The sequence below is a fragment of the Mugil cephalus genome, chromosome 20 (genome assembly GCF_022458985.1).
Source record: "Mugil cephalus isolate CIBA_MC_2020 chromosome 20, CIBA_Mcephalus_1.1, whole genome shotgun sequence".
Classification (NCBI taxonomy): Eukaryota; Metazoa; Chordata; class Actinopteri; order Mugiliformes; family Mugilidae; genus Mugil; species Mugil cephalus.
In genome coordinates this window covers 11,362,905-11,388,611 of record NC_061789.1, presented here as the reverse complement: position 1 = coordinate 11,388,611, position 25,707 = coordinate 11,362,905, and the positions used below count along the sequence as shown (strand labels likewise).

The following is a 25,707-nucleotide window of genomic DNA, read 5'->3' as shown; positions in this document are numbered from 1 at the left end:
AGCCTCAAACAATGTTTAACCTCACACCTCCTCCCCCTCTAGAAAGACTAGACCACGCTGGGGTGATCTTTTCTTACGCAGATGCAGACGCATTTCTTGGAGCATACAAAACCCGTGAGGTTATTCTGGTTGGATCGTAATAACGAGACTGATTAGCATAAAGCAAAGATATTTGTCCACTCTCATGCTGACGTAGGATAAAAAAAAACTGGAAAAACAAACATCCATTTAAGATTAATTTACAAGGTTTTAGCTGCGAATAATTACGCGTTAACTTTGAAATTTAAGAGATTAATCGATTAAATATTTCACGACAAACGTAGGTTTTCACAGCCGGCATTTTGACGCAGGTTCGGTGTCATGCCTTAACTGGAGCACTTAAAGGAAATGATCACTACGACACCTGTGTCTTCTCCGCAGAGACAAGTCAGAATATCTGCCGTGAATAAAGTCAACCAAATGGAGCTGCAGATTATTTGAACTGGCTGTGAAGTCACGCTTCATGCCTTGAACGGTGAACTCAAAAAGGTTTCAGTGGTGAATCTATAAATAGAATCCAGAGATGTGATTAACAGGTGGCGACTTTTTCTGCACTACTGATATTTTAAACGTGACTTTGTATCTTCGGTATCGATAACCCTGGGATTAGTCCATATAATGTGTCCACACATTTAAAGTATTATTCACTTTAATTCCCTCAGGACTTTTCAGACCTTTTACTTATACGAGAGTATTTTTTTTTTCTTTATTTGGCTCAGCTCAACATCACTAAAATCTTTAATATGTTATTATTTTAAGAAAACATTTATTAATCTCATTAACGTGACAGTCACAAACCGCTGATTATCTTATTTTAGCCTTGCATTAAGACTTGGGGGGGGGGGGAGCGGTTAGCCGGGCCGTCTCCGTTTTGTTCACAACATTTCTTGACTTCTTGCAGTTTTGTCGTCAGTAGCAATAATCTCCAGGAAGCTTCCGAGAGGCTTCACCTTGACTGACTCCTGACATTCAGAGTTAAGCAATGTTTTGATTATTTATATAGTACGGTTGTAGTTTATGAGTCAGCAACCGCTTCGATTCAAGATTATTGACCCCCACAACAAAATTATTTTGTCCTAGAGTCACAAAAAAAACATACATAAACAAGACATGCACATAAGAATAGAATAAAATAATAAGAATGAGGTAGAAGTAAAACTTTACAAAAAAGTACAGTGCATCCCAATTTACATGAAATATACAGTAAATAAATGGGACACGCAGAGTCTCTCTTTAGACACTTTTAAACAGCTATCAATCATCCGGGTTCAGGTGATCTAAGCCGTAGTTTGTTTCCCGTCTTTTTTCCTCCATTCTCGTCCTTCCTCCCTCTGCGTCGTGAATCTACGCAAGGAGCAACGAGGGCGAGCGAGGACGGGAGAAGAGAGGAGAGGAGTAGAGGGGAGAGGAGAGGAGAGGAGGACTCGGCTTCCTCCCCTCGGTGTGGTTTCCTGTTTGTAGGTGGGAGGATGTCGAGACGGTTGCAGCCGCGTTCTCACAGCGCTGCAGCTTCTCAACAGCCGGCGACGCTCTGAGGCGTCGCAGCTACACCTCCCGATTGGCTCGAGGTGTTTGTGTGAAACCCTCTGAGCTGCGGGCCCCTCTTTTCCACTTTCCACCAGTGGCAGAGTGACAGAGGGCAGTTTGATCAGCCCACACATCGCTCACCACACACACACACACAGAGGCCTGAACTTTATGCTGCTGTTGCAGCTGCTCCTTCTTCTTCTCGGTTAGTGAGTCACTCATCTTCGGCTCGGAGCCGGTTCACTTTTGAGGCTCATTCTGTCTCCTTTCAGATTCTCCTTCTGACTGATGCGCCTGCGGTCCCCCGCCACCTTCCTTCCTCGGAGGAGCCAGTGAGAACGACTGCAGATACGGAGGACCGGCGAGTGGACGGAGGTGCAACTCGAGAGGTGATTGGCTGATGACAGAGGAGGAGAGTCGCTGACAAAAAAAAAAAGACGCCCAGACTCCAAATCAGCTCATCAGACGAGGCCCGAGCGAGGACGCGTTCAGACATGGCAGATGTTTGGTTACTGTAGGCGCCTCATGTGGAGCAGATACTGTGGAGGAGACCTGAAACTTCCACCCACCCTCCGCCCGACTCTCTCTGCCATCGCTGTTTGTCCCCAGGCGTAGGTGAGTGCTCCATCTTTCTTTATTATTATTATTATTTAATCTTCTCAGGTGTCTGAACCTAGAGAAGATCAGATCCATTAAAAGTTTTTTATTATTATTCAGTGTGGCTCATTTTAGTGGCTCCAAAGCGAACAGGCCTCGTTTCCTGAACAAGTAGGAGTTTGGCCTCTTGGCTGGTTACTGCTGAAAAAATTACTCAATAGGGCAGAAGTATGACACAAATCTGCACAGTTTAAACCTTTTGTTTCTTTTGTCAAAAAAACTGCATCATATTTAATGTTCACGGTGTTTTTATTTTACCTCCATGATCAACAGCAATTTAGCAGAAATAATCCTCCTCTATCATGAAGCTGCGTTATGGGATTAAACCAGGTGCATAGGTTTAAGTGTTTAATTTATATACATGTCAAAAACCACTGGGAACCTCTCAACCGGTACAACATTTGGAGAAAATTCGTGAAGTTTCAGAGATGGAGATCTGTCACATACACACGAGATCAGACTGATTAAAACCAGAAAGCAACTTTAATCTGTCAGCGACGCTGTAAGTGAATGCAACAGAACCAACTTTAATATATAATTAAGCTGAAACAGGATTTTGTTCGTTTACAAAAACAAAAGTTGACGTTTAAAACATCTTCTACTGAGGATTCTTTTGTATTTTAACTCGTGATGAGAATTATTATTCTAAAGCACTGAGGTGTTTTTGAATGCATCCACACATTTACATTCATTTACATTTACATCATACGTTTAAGCACCTGACTTAAATAAAAAGGTTTACACACAGCAACCAAAAATAAATAAATAAAAACACGATTTGAACACGTTTCTTCTACATGTGTAGGCCATTTTGTGCCCATATATTTTTGTAGAGCTGTGTGTTCACAAGAACTCTGAATCGCCATCTAAGAATTAGTTTGAAATCCTCTACAACCGGGAGCCGGCTAACTCAGCACGAGAAGAAAAACTGTAAACGGTTGGCGTGACTCTGTGCAAACGAGGCAAAGTCGTGCCCAAATCCGGCTGCTAAATCTGGTGCGTTTGATGTGCAGAGGACCCGAAGAGTAAAAAAATGACTGTTGACAGTTTCATGAAGGTTCTGTTCAGGACTGGAAGATGTGACTTCCTGCAGTTCGGTCGTCACCTTGATGTCAGAAGAACTGCAGCAGAGTTAACAGGAAGTGTTTCAAGGCTTCTTGATCTCTGAGAGATACAAATACTCCATGTAATGATGGTTCGAAGCTGCTGCTCCCTCGGTGTTTCCACTTTTACACGAGTTATCCACTGAGATTTTTGGTTTGGTGTCGTTAATCAAACGTGTCAAAGTAAAATGTGGCGCGGCGTTATAGATTAACTTTAAAACTGACTCCATGTCTGACAATAGAAGTTTCACCATCATTATTAATCTATCTACACATAAGTTACTCTGTCGCATTTGTTTTGTCTGTTTATATATATTGATATTGATCATTCACCTCATTTAAATTATTCTTAGAAGACTTGTAGTTTTCCGACCCCACCTGCACATTTCCACGAACCTCCACTCTACCAAGAGATATTTGCAAGCACTTCTTCTATTTTTTTTTATTTATCTATTTTTTTTATGTGTGCAAGCAAATAAATAAAATAATAAGATAATTCACAGGAAACTTCATCAGGTTTCATCAGAGTTGGGGCCAGGAAACAAGTCTTCTTGATTGATGTAGATTAATCGCTGTCAGCAGTCTGTTCATGTCACACTTCCTCTCGACATCTGTGACCTTTTTTAAAAAAAACAAAAAAAAACAAAACAAAAAAAAGGGGCTTTCATAGCGGGAATATGTCTTAAAGGTAGCTAAGACTTCCAGTATTTGACAAAACAAGGAGCGGTGACGACTACACTGCAAAAAAGGAATTTCAAGAAAGCAAAAAAAAAAAAATCTTTGTGTCAAAGAATCTTATATTTTGTTCAGAGACAAGAACTTTGTGCTTATTTTAAGAATTTTTGTCAAGCAAAAAGAAGCAATAAGTAATCTCTTAATACAAGATGATTTGACTGAATACAAGAATATTTGGTTTTGGTTTCTTTCCAGCAACGCTGTTTGTGTAGAAGTTTTGAGGTTGAGGAGAATCCGGAGCTGAGCGTTTGTGGCCGGTTTCCACTTTTGTACGGTGCGTCGGTGAGTTTCCAGGCTTTGGCGAACGATTACTGGAGAGTTCAGGTCTGCAGAGGAAAGAAAATGATCAGTACCAGTCAATTGCACCACGTGTCGACTTGGCTTTCCTTCCTGCGTGACGCAACTCTGCAATCAGGAGGCAGATTATCATCCGGCTGCAAGGCTTCAGGGAAGAGCAAACCGGCAGCAGTTTCAATTTGAAGACAGTCAGAATTAAAATTAAAGAAAGAGTTAAGGAGCCGAAAGCACGGTTTAACCAAAGAGGTTATGAATTGATTTCAGTGCAACCTAACGCGACCTCTACGTGTCTACCGCATCGTGCAGAAGGAGCTGAGGGCTGAAATTTAGTTTTGCTTTTACATTAAATTAAAAACGTATTTGGTGTCTCAATGCTCTCAGCGCGTATAAAGACAGTTGTTTGTTTTTTTTACTCTAAAGTTTTTACTAAATACATCCTGACACACGCAAGCCTCAATCTGACTCAAATGTTTGCGAGAAGTCATAACAGCCTTAGCAGCAACCACCTGCAAGAAACACACAAATGTCAGGCTGGTGGTGAAGTCAGAGCAGCTGAATCTGCAGCTTTTCACTTGCACAACAACGTTGAAACAGATTAGCTGTAAGTTCCACTGAAACTGGATAAAAATGACAGGAAATCACTAAAAGATACTTTTCACTAAGATTACTTCAGCGCGATTGAGCCCGTAAGTCAAATATAAAGTCGACTCAAATGTGAATATATAAACTAGAACGAGGACCAGTTTATTTCCACAGGTGATGATTTTGTGTTTAATTTTCTATCACGATGAAACTGTTTTTAGGGGATATAGACTTTAAAGTTTAAAGTTGTTTTAGACTGGATTTAATGGACATAATGGTTGTAGACGTTGTTCAAACTTCTGTTAGACTAGATTAGGACTGGTTAAAATGTGTTTTAATCTAATTTTAAACTGAAATTAGGCTCATTTTAAACTTTATTGGACTGGATTTAGATTACATTTACATTGGATTCAGTTATTGTAAACTGGGTCTAGAGTGGATTGACAGTGGTCCTCTACGTCCGATATAAGTCCAATTTAAGTATAGTGTTAGTTTAAACTTTGTTTAGACTGGATTTAGACTGATTAAAATGTGTGTTAATCTAACTTAAAACTGAAATTAGGCTTATTTTAAACTTTATTAGACTGGATTTAGATTAGATTTACATTGGATTCAGACTGATTTTAAAGTGGATCTAGAAGGAATTTAAAAATGATCAAGGTTAAACATGTTTAAAACTGGATTGACATAAATTGTCTTAGTCTTCATCCACTATAAATCCAATTTAAATCCTGAGTCTGAACTTCCTTTAGACTAGATCTAGATTTAAACTTGTTTCAATCTAATATTAAAATGAATTTAGGCTCATTTTAAACCTGCTTTTGACTGGTTTTAGATTAGATTTACAATGGAGACTTCAGACTGGTTTTACACTAGATTGAGAACATTTAAAATTAATCAGACTTAAAAACTTTAAAAGACTTTAAAGTCAGACTTAAAACCTGATTTTTAGAGCAGCTTGTCGATATTTCTTTATAACACAAACTACATGTCCTGCTTCAAAGTGAATCAAACTCCTGACGATGGGGAGAAAAATTCTAAAGTATCTAAGTCATGGACAGTGTACAGTGCACAAAGCCAGTACAGATACTGTTATCAGGTGATCAGGTTATTACCCATCATATCATGGTTATACAAGTGAAACGCCCCCTCATGTTTCTTTGTTTTTTGTAGAAGTGTAACATGAAGCCGTTCGTCACTCTGACCACAAACCTCTCTGGTTTTGTCTCATCCAGCTCGTGTAGTTTTCAACTTAGGTTTTTACTTAAGTTTTCTCTAAGTTGTGGAAATTCAACATGTTTTTGAGTGAAAACCTCACTGATGGAAGCTTCCAGTTCTGGTGAAGCGACGACTGACGGGGAGATAAAAAGTTGTTGTGGAGAGCACTCGCTGGTTTTTAGCGAGTCTCTGCTTCCTGCAGGGTTTTTGCAGTTTTTTTTTTTTTTTTTTTTTTTTTTTTTTTTTTTTAGAAAGAAAAAGAAAACTTTATTCAACTGGTGTCTTTTATTTAATAATGTGTTTTAGAGATTCGTCCTCCTTCGTGTTCAGCCTCGAGTCACCAAACACAGACAAACTCTGATCACTGTCGGTGCTGGGTTAAATAAAGTATTAGTACTTTTCAGATAAAGTAGATGATGAGCTTTACTGTGGATAATCCAGATAAAAGAATCCAGTAATATGAAATTAAATACTTGGATTACTTTGATATTATTTATGTTATTCAGGTTTATTCTGTGGATGATTAAAGGTCCCGTGAGTCATAATGAGAAAGTGTCCTCTCACTCTTCTTCTCCTCAGATGAACTATGGATCCCACCTGGTTGGTGGTGCTCGTGTCGGCCGGCGTCCTCCTCGCCCTCGTCCTCCTGGTCGTCGCCTGCCTGGACTGCAGGAACAAAGGCCCTATGGGTGAGACGCGGCTCTCGTCGCGCTACATTCACATGCGGTTGACGACTCATCACGCGACTTTCAGAAGGGCCTTTGAAACCAGACCTTAGACCATAACTTTCACACATTTGACCGACGCACTCAGATTGTTTCGCTTTAATGTTTTCTCTTATCTGTCAACAGTCTCCATCAGGCAAGGGAGCGCCTCGGAGGAGTACATCGAGTAAGTAGATATGAGTATCGATACTCTGTACCGCAACGACACCGGTGCCGATGCTTAGACCGAAAAGCAACTCAGATTATCGGTGCTTCATTTAGGTGCAGCTGAATTTTTAATTACTGCCCCTATAGTCGGGTAATTGCTGTGCCGACGCGTCACGTGTACATGTCACGTCATGTCAATTTTTCACCGGTATGTATGGAAGTGAACCTTCCACCTACCTGAATTGCCGCGATTGACTGCGGAGCCGCTACTGCGTCAAGTAGACTACGCACGCGGTGGAAAACCTGGATAAAGCGAAATGGTCAAAAGTTTGACTGTAGTTCACCGTACTTCATTGTGTTTGGAATTTTATTTTGTATTGGTTATCTTAGTCTTACTTCTATACAGCTTAATTTAAATAATATAAATATAGTTATATTATATATATTATATATATTAACATATTTATTTAAATTAATATTCTTGCACACAATGCCTTAAAAATAGAAAGGCACCGTTTTTGGCCAAAGTTTCCCATTTTTTAAGCACCGGTTCAGGCACCTTTTATAGGCACGTTTCAGAAATACCGGTTAGGCTCCGGTATCAGATAAAACCTTAACAATACCCTACTTTAAGTCTGTTCTGATGTGCGTTTGTACTTATCGATAACTGTCTGAGTAAATCATATAATGATGCCTTTTCTTTCTTTGAAGCAGATCAACTGAATTCAGAGTTATCCACCCCTGTGAGTATTAAACATTTGAAATAGCTGAAATATTTTGAAATATTTTTCATAGTCAGGAACAACAAGTCCCTTTTAAATCTCTAAAAAATAGTAGCATGCAACGCTATAACTCTGTTTTACTAATTATGTCAGTGACTATTTATAAGCTTTTGATTTCTATGTGCAAGAATAATTTATTATTATTCAACAATTCACGGTAAAAATTAACTTTAGGAAATCACATAGTAACAATGTAAATTAATAATGTGTTTTGTTCTATTTCAAAAACTACTTGATCGATATTCATGCTGAATCAAAGGAAAATGAACAGCTGTTATAGTTTCACAAGCTGCTGTCATGACATCAATGATCTAAATCTGATCTGAAACATTTTAACTGGTGAAACTATAATGAATAAGACTCCAACTCCAAATGTTTCCAATGACAGCTTGTGGTGTGTTGATGATGCTGTGATGCAGGTAATCTTCTCTGTGTTGAATTTCAGCGCATCCAGCCTTTGGCCTAAGCATCCACTCTCCCTCCAACGCGTTGTCGACTTTGTGAGTAACTTTAATTAAACACGCCAGCTTTTCACCTAAAATGATTCATCAGACTGAAACTTATGTGTCACCATAACAGACTTCTATAGACCGCTGTTTACTAGCTGACACTTTATGTAGGGATGGGATGGTGCCATTATGGTTCAGAGTGACGGTACCCATCCCTAATTTTCTGCCGTTCACTTTCAGGCGTAATTCACCTGATCCTGGAAGACGACCCTACACGCCGACAGAAACCGGTGAGATTCACAAGTCGTGTTTGTTTATTTTATTTAATTTTTTATTTCACGTGTTAAAAACAGCTTGAACACCCAACGCACTGTTTCTATTCTGCAGAGAGCAACCCGAGTTATGAGAATCCAGTCAATGGTAAGAGCCGTCATTTGCTTTCAGTCATGACAGAAAAAACTGCCCTGGATTTATTCTTAGCTGCAGCTTTCCAGATCAGTAGTCAGATGAACAGACTAATGGGGCTTTTCAACAAATAACTGTCATTAAACGTCGTTTTTGAGTCATTACAATCAAGCAAGGAAAATTTGATTCAAATTGAGAACAGACCTGATCATGATGACTTGGACTGTTTAGCTGTAAAATTCATGATTCAAAGGATTTCAATTTTTGAATATTTGTAATGAAACAATAGTATCACTTAATACGTACTTATACAGTAATAATAAAATGATATCTGCTGTGGCTCATTGTACAACAAAACTAAGCAGCGACTTTTATTAATCAATCAACACTGTTTTCTGCTCATAAACTTTCTAAATGTTATCATGATAAATTGCGATTAATCGCACGATTGTTCACAGTTAACTTGCGATTAAACAAAGGTAATCACACAATTATGCTTATTTTATGCTTTTATTTTTGCTTCAATCTAAAACAATAACAAATACCGTCCAGACTCCACTCTTTAACTTGTCATCTATTACTGCTTCCTGACTGGAGATAACTGCCATATATTATTTTAATTATTAACTTAATGTTGTATTAAAGTCCTTTGAGTTGAACTCTGTGTAAGTGTATGTGTGCGTTCTGTTTCCCCCAGGACCCGAGTCCCTTGACAACCCAGAAGGCGATTACATGTAGGTTTCCTCTTTCAAAGTATCACCGCTTTTTATTTATTTATTTGTTTGTTTGCTTTTTATCAAACACTGACCTGATCCCTCATTTTTTCTGTGGTTTCCATAGAATCGTGCTCGCTGACAATCAGAACCGGCCTTCGACGCCCTGTTCAGGTACAGAAACTGAGATGCTAATAACGACCTACTGAAGAGTGTGTGCTTGTTATCTTAGATTTACAAAAAAGTGTCTCAAAATAGCATGTAAAATGGACATTGTGACATAATGTGGGTGCCTGTTTATGCGAAGTGTGAATGTTGTCTTTATTTGCTACTCCACAGACACCCTACATGATTACGAGAACTTGGAAGGAACACGTAAGAGTCCTCGTCTGCTTTTTTTTTTGTTTTGTTTCACATTTGTCCCATTTTTTCTTTTTCAAATGTACCTGTAAATTATTTCTTTACATTTATACAGCTGATAGTAAATGTTCGACACCTGCCTCAGAGGAAGAAAATGACCACGATTATCAGAATGTGAATCCAAGCATTTCAAGTGAGTTACAACCATGTCTTGTTTGTTTTCTCTGGCGTAGTTTATTTTGAGTTGAGCTTGGTTAGAGGTCCACTTTTAGTTCTGAGGTCATACAGGAAGATCTACTCATGTTGACTATCTGGTTGTTTTTGAGGTCAGCTGGAAACTCACGTCACCATCTCCTTCAAGTTCAAATTTTTTTTGAAACACCCCCAAACTGGTGGAGACATTCAGTGCGTTTACATGCACTTGAAAAAACGAATTATTGCTTTAATCGGACTATAACAGGAGAACTTAAGTGCATGTAAACACGTTACTCCGATTAAAATCGAAGTTCTCATTATCCGTTTGAGACACCCAGATAATGCGATTGAATCGGACTTTTAAATCGGATAATGCGTGTGCGCATGCTCCACGACCGCTGCGCTGGCGTGTGACCCCGGAACAAAAACACCCAAGAAAGCCGGTCGCAGAAGAAGAAGAGAAACGGATATCGCGGAACTTAGCTGCACCAGAAATAGCGCGGACATTACGTACAAGATTAAAAAATGTACTAAAATCCGCCTGGTTGTTGTTTGAGATGCCGGTCTGCCGCATGAACGACTCTAGTTTATTATATCACGCAATAGGTCAACCCGGAAATCGGGCCGTATTAACGTGGTATTAACCCGCTGAAAAGATACGTATCGCCACCTAGTGTGGAGGAGGAGAACAGTTATTCGATTTTCTTGCGCTGCATGTAAACTGGGACAAGGACTGTAGTCAGAAAGTTGAATTTTGAGCATAGCTCGATTAAGCTCTGCATGTAAACTCACTGATTAAGTAGAGACCCTCTGTCTACTGTATGTGGTCTATATTAAACTCAACCTAGTTTGCTAATGTTATAGCTAGCATGCTAACAGCATGGAGAGAAAGTAGTCAATGTGTGGTCAGTTAGCCAAGCAGCTAGCAGTTACCGATCACTTTCATCTATAAAAGCGTAGTACTCACTACTGTGCACATTTGTGGTAAATGACTTTTTGATAGGGCTGGGTGTATCGATCTAAATATCGATAGTACCAATGCCGGTATCGGATCGATATTAGCGTGATGAGATCGATACTTTTGTAACAGTTTCTCTTCTATACGTCCAGTAAATTACATGTCACAGAGTTTGTGCGAGCACAGCTCGGGCTTTAGCGAAATGTGAGATATGGATATGGAGTTTGATACTGAAATCCTAGCATCACAGCAGCATCGCACAGATGTAACTGATGTCGTTATTGAATTGCGTCGGTACTTAGAAAAGAAGACAATTACATGTAGATAATGACTCACTTCTGTGGTGGAAAATTAATGAGCCGACGCTTCTCAACCCTCTCTGAGCAATTTATATATTTATTTTTACATTGTTGCTTTTATTTACGCATTTTCCTCAACTGAAAATTGTTAGTGACTTTATTTCCCATTGTTATTGTGTTGTTTACATCGTTCATTGTTATATTTATATTTTTCTTCTTCATTTTCTCATTTTGCACTAAGGACTTTTTCCCCCCTAAAACAATTGTGTGTAGTCAAAGGGGAATTATTTAAATTTTAATATATATATAAATTGTTTTATATTGTAATTCGCAAAAAAAAAAGGTTTATTTGCTAAATATTTGTCCTGTATTTTAATTGTAATCAACTAACTAAAGGAAAAATAGAAAAAAAGTTAAAAAAAAACTAAAAAGTTATTCAATAGTTTCAAGAAAAAGTATTGGTATCGATGGTACTAGCCCTGTATTTACTTGGTATCGGATCGAAACCAAAATCCCAATATTACTCTTTGAAAACAAGATGGAAGCTCACGTTTCTGCCATGTTTGGACTTCAAAGTCAAGTAGATGTTTTGAGATTCAGAAATGTATCCAAAGCCAAAGCTTTGACGAGGTTTTCCAGATTTTTGATTTAAAGTTAATACTCCAACTAAAAAAAAAAAAAAAAATAGAAACTCTAAAGCTTTCATTTATTAACACAAGAGATGCAACAATTTCAAATTCATGCTCCCCGGCGAGGATGGCTCTCAGTCGTGTTAGTTGGTGGTCACATTTCCATGACGGTCTGACCACGTGAATCTTAACGCGGTGATCACCACAGATCCTGATAATGTCTTTCTTTTCATCATCCAGAGCTACGGATCTGTCCAGCAGAGTACTTTCCACGAGGGCCAACACCAGAATCCTCTCCTGCAGGTGACACCACCGACGAAGACGACGACGACGATGACTACGACGACAGCGGAAACTACGTCAATCAACCAGCTGTAAGTAGACGCACCTGCTGATGTTGAGGGCTACCTGCGAGGAACACGTGTCAGCTCTCTCTGTCTCCTGCCTTTCAGATCATCCACAGCTAGCCCAGTGCATGATGGGACGGGCGAGTGGGCGACATCTTGACTGCCTGACCACAGTGAGCTTTTCAACCGCCACCTTCGTTTTTCTTCTTCCACTTTTGGCCCACAGTAATGACTGATGGTGTTTATTTAAAGAGCTGAACAACTGAGAAATGAAACATGCCTCTTCCCCACCGCCTCCTCTCCAAAAGTGAAAAGTTTCAAAGTAAAACACCAACCAGGAGCCACATTTTTGAACCTGCTTCGACTTACACTGTCACAGCAGCGTCCGAAAGCTTTGATCAACGTTGCAGTGGGAGCTGGGGGTGAAGATATATACCCCTGTGGTCAGGGTGTTTTGTGTTAATGTGAATGAATGTCCGTGAATCAACTTTAAAATCATTGACAGACAGTGTAGAACCTGCCTGAGAATCTTTTTAAGTTTTCCACAGCACCACAGTTATCAGATGGTGGTCTGGTCTGCACACTTATGTTACGCCGCAAACCAGTGTGTCTGTGTACATTAAAGTTAGTCCACCTGCCCCGAAAATCACATTAAAAAGGCTTCAGCCAAACCCAAATAATTAAAATGACCTCAACAAATGTAACCTTAGATTAAAAACCACACTGGTCGTCTGTTCACTGCTCGAAATGAACTTGGAAAAAAGAAGATAGTTAATGCACACATGGTGATATGTTTGTTCCTCCTGTTCATACCTCAGATTGTGTTTTCAGTTCAGTTATTTGAGGCTAACCAAAAGGTTACATCGAGTTTGTATATTCTTATTTTATTTTGAGAGCTGAACGTGTTGCTGGATGAACAGTGGATCACTGAGGTAATAATTTATCCTCAGAGGAACATGATCTGGATTAAAGAGGTGGACCGGCATTAGCATCTAGTCCTGCCCCTAGTGTAGCCTAATAATAATAATAATAATAATAATCATCATCTGTAGAACTGTCAACATCTGTCTAAAGTGGTTCCAGTTTCTCATTTACTTCCTGGGACTTTTCTCTAATATTTGCATCTTTGTCCTGTAAATGTTTTTCTTATCTTTTTTAATCTTTTATTAATTATTAATACAGTTAAAAACAACTGTTTAATTGAACTGACCACCATCCACAGTCACACCGGTTTCTTTAAGAGTCTCAAAGGTTGGAAACACTAAATTTAAATCCTTTTTTCTCAGCAGCTTTAGTGAAAATCCTCCCAAACAACTACTGTTTATCAGGCGTCAGGTCAGAATCTGAATCAGTTCTTTTAAATAGTTTTTTTTTTCTCATTCTTAAACTGAAATCAGTCAGTTATCATTTTTTCCTTTTTTTTTTTTTTTTTTTTTTTTTAAATTGATGAACCCTTTCTTCCTTTGTCTGACATAGTGAACGGTGTACATGTGGGCGACACGATGTTTGAGCTTTACTTTCATTTTACTGACAACTCCTGAGAATGTGTATTTATGTGTTGTTGCCACGGTTACTGTCTCTGGGCCTTTATTCCAGATGTGTGAACTAGAATTTTTCTTATGCAAATAGAAATCAATTAAACCTTAATAAAACCTTTTTGGCAGCAGCTTTTTTCTTTTCTTTTCTTTTTTTTTTTTTTTTTTACTAGTTTTTATCCACATAAAACTTTTTAACGGAAATTCAGATTTGTTATTTTATCTACACCAACATTCACTGTCTGCAGTCGTTGTTTTTGAGAATATTTTTCGTCAAACAGCAGTTGTCAATAGAGCCGACTGGAACCAAATTCTTGTTGAATGATTACAGTAAAATATTGGTAAAACTGCTTGGCTAACTATTTTCAATTGCATTTTCTCATTTGATATTTTTCTTGTTTAATAATCGCTAACTTCCAAAGGACTTTGAAAGGTATCTCATCAAGCAGCAGTCGGCATTTAAAGCAACTACAGCCATTTCTTGTGTGACAATGGTCAGTGTTGACTATTTCTATTTTTTCTACAATTATCTGGTTGTTATGTGTTGGTTTTCAGTGACAGATCTAGTCGATGGATGATAGACGGACACATAGAAGCTGTAGAGAAATATTTGTCTGTGCTACATTCAAAACATTACGACAGAAATCGGGAGATTTTTTTTTTTGTTTTTATTAATGAACTGGTTTTGTCTTTAAAAGGACAGAGGAGGGACGGGGAGAAAAACAATGTTTCCACTGTTGTCAGTCCGAATCTTTCCACCAGTTTTAACGTCTTCAGTCCATCTTCATGTCCGCGTGTTAAAACAGTCTGTACTCGCATATGAAAGTCCACAAAAAGTTCCTGTCTCTTGTCTGCTTGTCTAAAAGATCTGGGTAAAAATAAGGACGTGTTAATTTGATGTCAGGAGGTGGGAATGTTACGAGTTGGGGTGCCACTGCCTTCGTGGCTCCTGAATCTAGCTGTGACGGGGACGTTTCAGTTGGCAGAGGGGTGGAAGGACAGCTGCTGAGTGGGATGAGCCTGAACCTGGACAGCTGGAAGACACAACACACAGAGAAATGTTTTATTAAACCCAGTTCTCCTGATGAAAATTATTTAGCAGAATGCAAAAAAAAAGTTATTTAACTGTCTTAAACTTATTCAATCTTTTTTATTCCTATCAACAGAAATTTATTTTTCTCTGTCAACTGGCAACTGCGAAACCTCTTCTACCCGGTTATTAACTTGGAGTTCCTCAGGGCTCTGTTGTCGGCCCGTTAAAATCTCTACTTCCCATCTGAAAAGAGTCAAAGAACCCCATTTATATTTGATCTCAGGTCGATTAATATCACTTGATGAACTTATGAGGAGTTTTGATGAATTCAGGCTACTCAAATTAAATTGCAACCTTACACACAAAACTTTTTTCATAGCCTAATGGAGGCCTTTCACACGATGACACACTTAACTGTTAAACACTACATGTAAACATGTTGGTGAATATTTATGTGGTTGGCCTCAGACTTTATCTCCAGCTTGCTCCTCTGACTTGAAAGAAGCTCTCTGAAAATGCACCAGATTTGTTTTGCATGCACGTCAAATGTTTCAGTGTTTTCATTCAACGTTTATCTAAGATTAGATTAAATAGATACTGTATTTTCCAGAAGGAATTAGTTTATGTCTGTGTAATACATTTATCAAACATTTTTATTTGTAATTCCACTGAACATTAAACATTTGGGTTGATTTGAACTAATTATTAATAATGTGTGACTTTAAAGACCAGTCCCAGTCTCTGTCCAGGGTTTTACCTTGTGGGTGTCCGATGTAGAAGTGTTGTGGTGCCCCCTGTTGGGGTGGCGGTCCGTGCTGAGGGTTGGCACCGCCGCCTTGCTGAGGGGGGGGATAATGCAGCATGAGGTGCTGGGGGGCGTGGCCAGCAGCGTGGGGAGGTCCTGACATACCTCCTTGTACATGAGCCTGAAGAGAGGAAAACTAGAGTCAAGGATCATAGAAAGTTATACCCAGAAGTTATCCGAGACGAATACTTAAATTATAATCATAACAAATGTAAATTCATATCATTAAAAAAAAGTATTTTTTTTTTAGCCTTGTGTTCTTTATGAGTGGGTTAGATTGTTGTGGATGTTCACCTGTGTGAGTTGGCTGATTGAGAAGCCATGGGAAAGCTGGTGGGTGGGGATGCTGTATCCCTGCATGGTGTAGGAGGCCTGAGGAGAGCTGTGGCCTGGCGGCAGGTTAGGAGGCGTGGGAGCTGACAGACCTCCAGAGTGGAACAAGGACTGAGGCTGAGGGCCGCCCTGACCGCCCTGAGGGGGAAATCAGGGTGGAGATCAAGACCAACACTAACATAATATAAATGATATTAATGTAAATTTATATTAATTAATGATCCTTGTGGATCATTAAAGTTGGTTTAAGTCTAAGGAAATGTTCACAGTTCACATGAAGAAATCACAGAGACGTCAAAAGTGTTTTCTATCATGACGTCCCTTGTTTTAAGTTACAGTGTTTCACGTGGCAGCATCAGCGCCCCCTGGTGTGTGGATGTCTTATACTCTACTATCTGCACCTGAATTTATTTGTGCTTATAACTAATAGAAAAGAAGCTGTTAATTAACTTGCTGTAATTAACTTGACTCGGTAGCACTCACCTGGGCGTGTCCTGGACTGGGTGCTGCGTGCTGGGGCGGTGGCTGGTTCCCTGTAGGGGTGCTGGAGGGCTGGGGATGATGGATGGAGCCCGAGTGGTGGGAGAACGACTGAGCAGCTGAGCGACAGAACAAATGAGAGAGTTATGACTTGTAACGACTGAACATTTACTGAGCTCCTCTGACTTTTTAAGTCTTCATCAGTATTAGAGATCGACCGATACAGATTTTTTATGGCCGATACCGATACCTCACTTTGAGAGAAGCAATCTGTAAATTACTTTTTCATGCTTGACTCTTAATCACCTTCCTCTTAATGTACATCACAGCTAGATGCTGGAGAAAATAATATATGAATATGTATCATCGGACGCACCTGCGTATTGGATATCGATACCACTAAAAAATGTAAATATCGGCTCGATATATCGGCCAATCTCCAATCAGTATGAGTAGCTTATCTACATTTTCTGCACTAGCCACAGGTGTGTTTCTGATTTTAAACTTTGAAGTTTTTTTTTGTTGGCCTCTCAGGTAACATGCATTTCTTATGTAGGAGGTATGAACTAAAATAAATCTGCATTTTGCACCACATGTGGATTGTTCCAAACATTTCACTGGGTCATGATTCAGGTCAGAGAGGACGTCCTCCTCCTCCTACTTACCATACATGGCCTGTTGGGGCCCCTGTGGGCCTTCGCCCTGGCCGGGATACTGGGGCCCGGGATGACCCATGGCCTGAGGGGGGGCCCCAGACGTCAGCATCCTTGCACCACTCTGCAGCATTGAGTAAACCGCCTTGAAAAACAAGACAAGAAACAAGAAGAATAGTTTCATTTCCTGTGATCCTGATCTCCTATTATCTCCGTTCAGCTGAACACATCAAGGTCTACTGATGACAGTACCGCTCATTATCAGAAAGTGCTGCTGCTGTACCTGTCCGTGGTAGTGGGGGGGCATGGCCTGGATCACCTGCCCGTACTGCAGGTAGGACTGAGGGTAGGGAGAAGCCACCAGCGGGGGTCCTGCTGCCGAGGCTGCAGCTGAAATCATGGTGGAGGCCTGAGAGCCGTGATGGTCGGGACGAGAACCCATAACTGGGCCTGAAACACAAGAACACGTGACTCAAGTTAAACCACGATTCCCACAATGCTTTGGGGATGTAAACAGGAAATTTAAATGTGGAGCTGTAGATGTTTCTGATGTAGTACACGTTAATAGTTAGATACTTTCTACATTAGAATAACTTCACACTGAGACACTTTTTGAAAGTGTGTTTGAAAACATCAGTTCCTGTCATATCACTGACTAACCAGAGGGTGGCAGCAACTCCAAGTTTCTCAATGACAACTTTACACTGGTTTCTAAATACCTCACTGACTCTGTTGTGCTGTGTATCAGTATGTGTTTACCTTTGGGCCGGTATTTGGCCTGGTTGACAGTCGACATGGTGTACTGATACATCTGAGGAGCCTGAGGGGAAGACGACGAGACGTCAAGAGTCACATCTCATTTTCTCTGGGGGGACGAAAACGAAAACAAACGTCGAAACACGAACCTGGATGGAGTGTCCCTGTAGGGGGATGGGGGACATGTAGGATAGGTAGTGTCCAGGTGGGCTGGTGTAGATGGCTCCGCCTCCCGGCTGTCCTGGAGGAGGCAGGACCACGGAGGGGCTGGGTTGGGTCAGTCTGGGCGGGGTGGGGGTGGGCGCGGGCTTCTGTGAATTCAAGTCAAAGAGGAAACTCTTGAGTTGCCAGTTCGACGTCGTCGGTCTATTAAATTAACCAAGAGGGTCGACGTCACACTAACCAGGACTGTGTTTACTTTAATGGGAAGAAATTCCTTTGCATTCGGATTCAGTGTCGAGTTTTTCACTTGGCTGAAAAGAAAAGAGAAAAATTAATTCGACCGTGAAGAAAACAAGCAGCGAAATCACGTCCAGATCAGTTTAAATGCTATTTAATAGCACGATCGAAAGACAGTGATCATAGTCTGTGCTTTCCTCCACTGAGATGAGATTATTTGATCAAGCAAATAAAAAATTATTCAGCATTTAACGGTTCCAGTTTCTCGGGCTATTGAACAATCTGGGTTTGATAAGTCTGGATTGTTATTGACGGGATATAAATAAAACCGAAGTGAACAAACCCAGATATCAAACGACACAAATCTGTATTATAACATGGGAATTATCTTTTATTTTTGACTCGAGCAAATAATCAGTAATAAAAAAGAATCATTAGCAGAAGCTAACGCTTACAAACAATTGTTAATTAGTCATTCATGGATAAGTAGAACTAATAAATATATAATAGTATCAAATTCCAGAGCAGTTTTCTGATAATAATCACAGAAATACATTTTATGGATGATGCTACTGACAGTAATATTTAAGACTTGTTATTCTCATATATGTTACAGACTTTTCACAGCCTTTAATTAATCAAGGAGACACATTCAGCCGTGACAGTAGTAGTTACTCACACTGCGGCCGGAGACGCAGCCTCGGCTGGTTCGCTTCCCTCTGGACACGCCTCCTCTCCGCTGTTGGCTGCGGCCGGCTGGTTGGGGGGCGCAGGCTGAGGTCCCTCTGGCCCCGCGGCGGACGTCAGACCCGGTGGAGCAGCGGGCAGGGCGGTGGGCGCGGAAGCGGGCGGGGCCGCCTCTGTAGTTTGCTGCAGATCTTGAGCAGCAGAGGTGAGGGAGGTGGCGGGTTTAGCTGGGGCAGGGGAGGAGGAGGAAGAGGAGGGCGACTCCACGGCCGGTGCGGAGGCGTCCTGAGGGGGACCCGCAGAGGCCGGACTCGCTGTGGGAGAAGAGCTGGGCTGCAGCTGACGGACAGAGAGCGGGGAAACTCGGGTCAACTCAGTTTTTTGCTGCCAGTTGCGAAGAGTCGGTAGAATTATTTATTTATATCACTTCATAAATAATAAATCTCGAGCGTCTGACTTTGAGCGTTACCCTGAACTCTTTGCCGAACTTGCGCAGCTCCTCCAGCTGTGACCTCTGCTGAACTGACGGAGCTGTGAAAGAGACAGTGAGGTCTGGACTCATCAAATGCACCACAAAGACGCTTTAAGGCCCGGACGCAACAAACACACATCAAAGAACCACCCGCTGGCAGAGCTGAGAGGAGATGACTGATCGCACCAGCAGGTGGCAGTAGTCTGCGTTTACCATTTCCAGACATTTCATTTAAAGGAAGAGCTGCTATTAGCTGGGAAGTTAAGAAGAGCTACAACTAACGGTGGTAAAGAGCGAACATGTTCATTTTAGATAAAAATATCTGAATGATCGACTGAATAGCTGATGACAGAGGTTCTGTTACTTCCACCGCTGTCAGTATTCCTTCATAAAAAGACACAAACTAAAGTAAATCTTTTACCTTTGCCTCCTTTTCCCTCCTGTGGACTGGACAGACCCTCAGTTCGCTCTTTAGCTGCTGTGCTCAGGATTTCGTTCACTGTGGAAAACGTGGAGAGAACGTCTGAATGTCAGCGCTGAAGCATCTTTACACGAAGTATGTCGAGCGTTTTTTTTTTTTTTTTTTTTTCCTAAACTTGAAAATCTGCTAAAAGAAACTAAACCGTGTCTCACCATCGACTGGGAAGAGTGGGGTGGGACCAGAGGGTTTGGTGGTGCTAGTGGGTGCCGCGGTTACAGCGGAGGGTGAGGACTCCAGGTAAGCGGGGCCGACTGAGGGGGGGTCCTGGGGGGGGGCGTCTGGTTTCAGAGTTCGAGAGACTGGAGGGTGGACCGGTGGACGGACGGAGACGGAGGAAGGTTAAAGAGTGTGAAGCGACGAAACTGACAAGAGGCGGAAAACGCCTGGAAATAAAAGCCGACTGACTGTTACCTGCAGGAGATGACTGCGAGTTTGGGGTCCGGAGAGTTCTGTTGGTCTGAAGCCTCTGAGATTTCGGGGACGTTCTGGACGCAACTGAAAGAGACGACGTTCACGTAATCATCAGCGGGAGATTAAACTGTGGACGGATCTTAATACAAGCTCAGTCTGAGACACAAGACACAAACAAGTTCGTTTTGCCGTCAGTTTAAAAGAGAATAATTATTTTTTCTTGTAGTTAATTTGTAGCATATTACATCCATCACATGTCTGGTGTCTGTTTGTAGCTTCCATTTGAAATAGCTTGTAGCCTGTTGCCTCTGCTTTACTTTTGTCTCATTGCTGGTAGTTGTATTCAAACTCCAGGTCAAACTCTGTGTCTTAAATCTGCTTCTTTGCACCTGAAATCCTAAGGAACCATTCGGGACCAGTATTACGAGATGTTTGTCACATTAATGAAATTCTCTATGACCTGAGACAATAATCATAACGGGAAACTGACTTTACATTTTTCTTCCCTTTACAACTTTTTCTTGTGAACTCTTTTAAAAACATTACGGTAGCTGCCGATGTGACCGCGGCGAGCTGCCGGCGAAAAGCTCCGTACCTCCGTTGACAGAGGAGCGCGACGTGTCGGCCAGCGCCTGCGGATGCGAGAGGGAGTGCGGGAGAACGTGATTGGCGCAGGGCGGGCTGCCGGCCGCTGGCGGGCTGCTCTGCGGTTGGTGGGGAGAGTAGGCGGTCCGGACGGACAGCGGGCTGCTCCTATCAGACGGCGGCTTGGGGGAAGAAGAGCTGGGAGGCAGGTGTCTGGAAGAAGTGGGCGCTGCGGCTCGACCGGAGGCTCCGGGTCTCGCGCCGCCGGCAGACATGCCGATCTCTCGGGCTCTCTGAGGGAGAGGGATGTATTTACCTTCCCTGGAAAACAAGAGCGAGGGAAAACAGGAAGTGAGGGGAATTCCTGGAAGCAGATCGGATCGTGTCCTGTTTTCAATCACGCAAGTATTTCTGCGGCCTTCGCAGCTCATTCGGCCGAGCGAACAGATGTTTCTGAGTGAACTCAGCATGAAAGTTCAGATGTGTCGAACAGTTTCACACGTTACACACAAGCCTGAACAAACAACTGATTCATTTACTGTTTTTAAACATGTTTTAATAGTTTTATTTATCTACTGTTCTCAGTTTGAATAATGTGTTTCATTTATATGAAAATTACTCTCAAAAAGGAGAGTGTCCAGTCTCCGTCTCCAAAAACACTAACACACAAACTGAGTGTATCCATTCACCTGCTGGTGGAGGTGAATCCAGGGCTCCCCCTCTCCTCCCGGTCCCGCACGACCGAGCTGTATTTTTCCTCCTCGGTTCTGCCCTCGTCGTTCTCCAAGGACACTCTCCGCCGGTACTGCAGGTTGCCCTCGATCTCGCTGGCTAACCGAGCGGCGCGCGCTTCACGCTGCCGGTAGCCCTCTGAGTTTCCCCTCTCTAAAGGCATGCTGGGAAACACATACGACAACGGGTCATGCTGTTTGTAGCAGGACTAGGATAAGAGCATTATTATTACTGTTATTTAGCGCAGCTTTAAATGATGAGAAGTTCACTCACGTGTACATGGAGAGGCTGGAGTCGTACGTGGACTTGATGCCGTACGTCTCCTCGTTAAACTTGAACATGTCGTTGGCGTCCCAACCATTTGACTGAGAGAGAGAACAAATAATCATTAGTCATTCAGCTTTTACTTTTAGTTTCACTACAGTATCTTCTTGAATGAATAAATAATGGAGACATCACAATATATTACAACATAGCAGTAACAAACAATGTGGACACTACCAACAACCAGGCAGCAGCTGGTGTTTATATAAAACTAAGCCATTGTTGCCGATCGTACTGCTTAACCAACAGGCCTATAGCATGTGAGTGTCACCACATTTAATGCCAACACCGCTTCCTGCCTGTCGCGTCTAAAGCGTCGGCGCGCGAGTGTCTTTTCTCACCGTGTCGGCCTCCAGCTCAAAGTTTTCTCCGTTCCCGTCTCCGTCCCATCTCTGCAGCACCTTCTCCCGGTGCTCTCCGTTCAGCCGCGAAGAGCTGATGGCAGTGTCCGTGAACGTGTCTGCTCAAACACAAGACGTATTAAGTTGTTTTCAAGAACAGAAGTCTAATGCAGCAGAGTAGTATTTAGGAGTTTGTGTCTCTAGGCACCAAAAACATCTGCTCTGGCTCTTTCACAAGTATCCTGGAGGATATGCATCGTTTAAGTACTGATTCTTCTAGCTACGTCTTATGATTTGAGGTTCTTTCTTTGAAAATAGACATAATAACTAACATACTAGCATTGCTTAAAGTTTGATTACCTCTAACAGCAAAGTTTAAATCAACATCCCGGCAGGTCATGGTGACGAGGTCAGCGGGGCTAAAGATCATGGTGTCGGTAATGTCCTCGACCCTGGGAGAAGACTGGCCGCCTCCTCCTCCTCCTCCTCCTCCTCCTCCTCCTCCCTCACCTCCTCCGCCTCCGTCGTCATCACTCCGTTTATGAACAGCATCCAGGGCCAGCTCACACTAAACGCGAGGACAAAAACGTTAGCGCCTGCAGAACGATCACCGCGTAAAAAAGGCCGAAGCTCGAGGCTCCTCACCTGCGAGCTCAGCGTCTTGAAGATCCCCTCGTACACCGAGCCGTTTTTCACTCTCACGTCGCAGGTGGAGCCCTGAAAGCAGCAGAGGACACGTTTAGGTCGTCTGTTACAAAATGTTCAGGTCAAAACGAGGCAACGGACGCATTAAGTTTCTCCAGGAGAAGACTCACAACGACCGCGGTGAGGAAATGAAGCATCCGAGGATTGTTGTAGACGCCTTCAAATACCTGCAAATACAGATGACACATGATGGTTAATTAACGTTTTAGTAATTCATTAAATTTTAAGCCATTTATTGATCATTTAATAGATGACATCTGAGATTCTGGTTCATCCTCTGAAATTGTACATCTTCAAATTTAGATCTGATCAAATAATCAACAAACATTTATTAGAATAATCACTGATGTAACTAATTGTTAATTATAGTTAATAATAATAGAAGAGAATAAGAATATAGAAGAAAAGTTAAAATATACTTGTTACTACTAATCTCGTCACGCACCACATCTAACTCTCAGTTAGATGTAGTTTTTGAGTTAAACTGTTTGTTTTTAATTTTCTAATTAGAAAACTGTCCTGAATTATTTTAGACTAAACAACAAGGCCTCAAATTTCTCAGTCACCGAAACTGAAAGTAAAAGTAAATTTATTCAAGATCTGTGCTTTTGGTTCGCCTTCAATACATAATCGTAAGCAGTTGTTTGCGGCTTTCACTGCAAGTAAATCACTTAGAAACGATTTAACACTGATTTATTGCTCGTTTTAAACTAAAAAGTAGCTCAACATGGGTGTCAATTCAACTAAATGTTGAATTCAAAAGTGATGGCAGCCCCCAGTGCTGTCTGAAAGGCCTCTCCATTGTGTGTCTCTCCCCTGTCCCTTTAAGGACCATTAAAAGCATATGTTTGTTGTTGTCAGTTGCCTGCATGTTGACATCATTTTCTGAGAAATTTAACCACGCATGGGAACACCAGGCTGGGATGAACAAACCAGCAGCTGCTCATAACTCTGACATCAGTCATTCTTCGTGAGTACGGAGCTGTCAGTACTCACTAAGCTGCTGGCAGGAGTTGTCTGAGTCTGAGACGGTGGTTTCATTGTGTTCCTGGTCCTGCAAAAAGGAGAAAAATTAACACAACGGCTCCTTCAGTGAGAACAAAAAACCTCAAACTGGCAACACAGCGGCAGCTAGCAAGTCAACCACACAACCGCTGACACGAGATGAGTAGAGCGAACATAAACTGACTAAAATAATCTGAAATATTCCCGTTAAAGGTAAACCCGGCCACCGTTCCTCTATGTTATTGTTGTTGTTCAGAATAGTGACGGAGGCTAGCGAACTAAGCTAACGCGGCTAGCTTAGCGTAGACGACGGATTTTAGCAAACGAGACGCAGACGAGCCGCCACAACTGGAGCTGGTGTCAGGTTAGAAACTGACACGGGGGATAAACAGTCCGAAAATAAGCCTTACTTTTTAGTCATGTGCATCCCTGTTAACCCGGTCTCGTCGTCCCAGCGGAAAGTCACACGGTTTGACAGGCCAAACACGACACACCGCTGAAAAACAACAACAAAACACAGCACCGGGTGCGCTCGATTTAACGAAACCCGGCATCTGCTGCGAATGTGACTATGGTTAACTCTGCCAGGCGGAAAGATTAAATGTGCTCTTTTTAAAAACGATAATAATAATTTCACAATTTCCTGAAATGTAGCTAGGCAGGAGTTGTTAATGTCGTCCTGTGTGAAGAGTTCACCGAGAATAACCGCTCACCGGGCTCCTCCGAGTAGGTATAACGAACGCTCCTGTAGGTTATCCCCGCCCACTTAAGAACAGCGAGCGCTGATTGGTCACCACGTCTCCGGATGATTCTTGACTCGTCTTCTCATTGGTCAGACGCCCTGTCAATCATTGATCTTCCGGGCTAATTCTCCAAAGCTGTCCTTCTGAAAAATTAAATCGACCCCATTCAGTGTTTTACTTATTTTGGGAGAAAAAATATGAATAAACGCAAAGGGGTTCGGCTAATTCTGTGTTAAATACCAAGGTGCTTGAAACAATAACCACAAAACTACAATTTAAATGTGTTACAAGCAGTTTGATTTTTGGAAATAATTATTTGACATAAATATGGTTTTTTAGGAACTTTTATTTTTATTTTTAAAGCCACTCAAACTGCTTTCTGTAGTAATAGTCAATTTGAGTCTTATTATTATTATTATTATTATTATTACTACCACTGCAATTTTACCCAGAAAAGATAACATATTTAAAATATAAAGAAACTAATTTATTTATTTAATTTTGCAGTGGGATCAGGAGGTCTCATTTTGTGTCCAGACTTCTACGTGGCTCTTTAACCGGTGATAACCTCGACATTACCGACGACATCCCACAGATTAAAAACCGTGCCATGTCGCCGTAGCTCCAAAAACAGCGAGTGATTAGATAAACAGACCTTTAGTTGGGCTTATACCCAAGGAAGTTTCTAGTATCTCACTCTCACCATTTACATCCAACATCAAATAGTTTTTCTTCTCATCTTGAATAAAAGGTCGAGTGCGTGACGTTCACTCGGGACACTCACGACCATCTGCTGCACGAATCCCTGCTCCTTCTTGTGGGTGGAAATGGTTTGGCTGAAAGGTTGGAGCTGATGAATCGGAGGCGATCAGATGCCTCCCGAAGGTGGCGGAGAAGCAGGAGAATGTGTAAAAAGCTTAGAAAAAGCAAAAATCTTTAAACCCAAATTAAATGAAAGCAAAGTGTACACTCAGTGTTGTGTGATTATCAAATAGTGAGGAAAATGACCACACACACCAGCCTTTATGTTTCACTATATTTATATTATATCATTATCATT

At 41.5% G+C, this 25,707-nt stretch overlaps 2 protein-coding genes across 5 annotated transcripts; one reads left to right on the top strand and one right to left on the bottom strand.

Annotated features, from left to right (window-relative positions):
- Positions 1–1,462: 1,462 nt before the first annotated feature.
- LOC124997592 lies at positions 1,463–14,527 on the top strand. 3 transcript variants are annotated; one of them, XM_047571402.1, is made up of 14 exons: positions 1,463–1,771; positions 1,839–2,181; positions 6,738–6,847; positions 7,010–7,049; positions 7,742–7,773; positions 8,258–8,312; positions 8,502–8,551; positions 8,649–8,681; positions 9,364–9,400; positions 9,507–9,553; positions 9,719–9,754; positions 9,855–9,932; positions 12,061–12,194; positions 12,273–14,527. In XM_047571402.1, the coding sequence occupies exons 3-14, from the start codon at positions 6,745–6,747 to the stop codon at positions 12,285–12,287; spliced, it is 660 nt and encodes a 219-aa protein (XP_047427358.1). In that variant the 5' UTR covers positions 1,463–1,771; positions 1,839–2,181; positions 6,738–6,744; the 3' UTR covers positions 12,288–14,527. The 3 variants fall into 3 exon arrangements, with proteins under 3 accessions (XP_047427358.1, XP_047427357.1, XP_047427359.1); XM_047571401.1 differs by having other exon boundaries at positions 1,463–2,181; XM_047571403.1 differs by having other exon boundaries at positions 1,464–2,181; positions 7,745–7,773.
- Positions 14,527–24,579, bottom strand: atxn2l (ataxin 2-like). Of its 2 annotated transcripts, none has more exons than XM_047571396.1 (23): positions 24,315–24,579; positions 23,896–23,953; positions 23,010–23,066; positions 22,840–22,911; positions 22,555–22,762; positions 22,195–22,313; positions 21,803–21,894; positions 21,487–21,693; positions 20,808–21,118; positions 20,213–20,296; positions 19,954–20,100; positions 19,742–19,819; positions 19,318–19,379; positions 18,841–19,187; positions 18,166–18,235; positions 17,912–18,073; positions 17,766–17,826; positions 17,290–17,456; positions 17,019–17,151; positions 16,357–16,472; positions 15,835–16,011; positions 15,493–15,676; positions 14,527–14,736 (listed from the first exon to the last, which is right to left on the bottom strand). In XM_047571396.1, exons 1-23 carry the CDS (start codon positions 24,329–24,331, stop codon positions 14,678–14,680), a joined length of 2,988 nt encoding a protein of 995 aa, XP_047427352.1. In that variant the 5' UTR covers positions 24,332–24,579; the 3' UTR covers positions 14,527–14,677. The 2 variants fall into 2 exon arrangements, with proteins under 2 accessions (XP_047427352.1, XP_047427353.1); XM_047571397.1 differs by having other exon boundaries at positions 15,493–15,661; positions 24,315–24,577.
- Between the last annotated feature and the right edge of the window lie 1,128 nt (positions 24,580–25,707).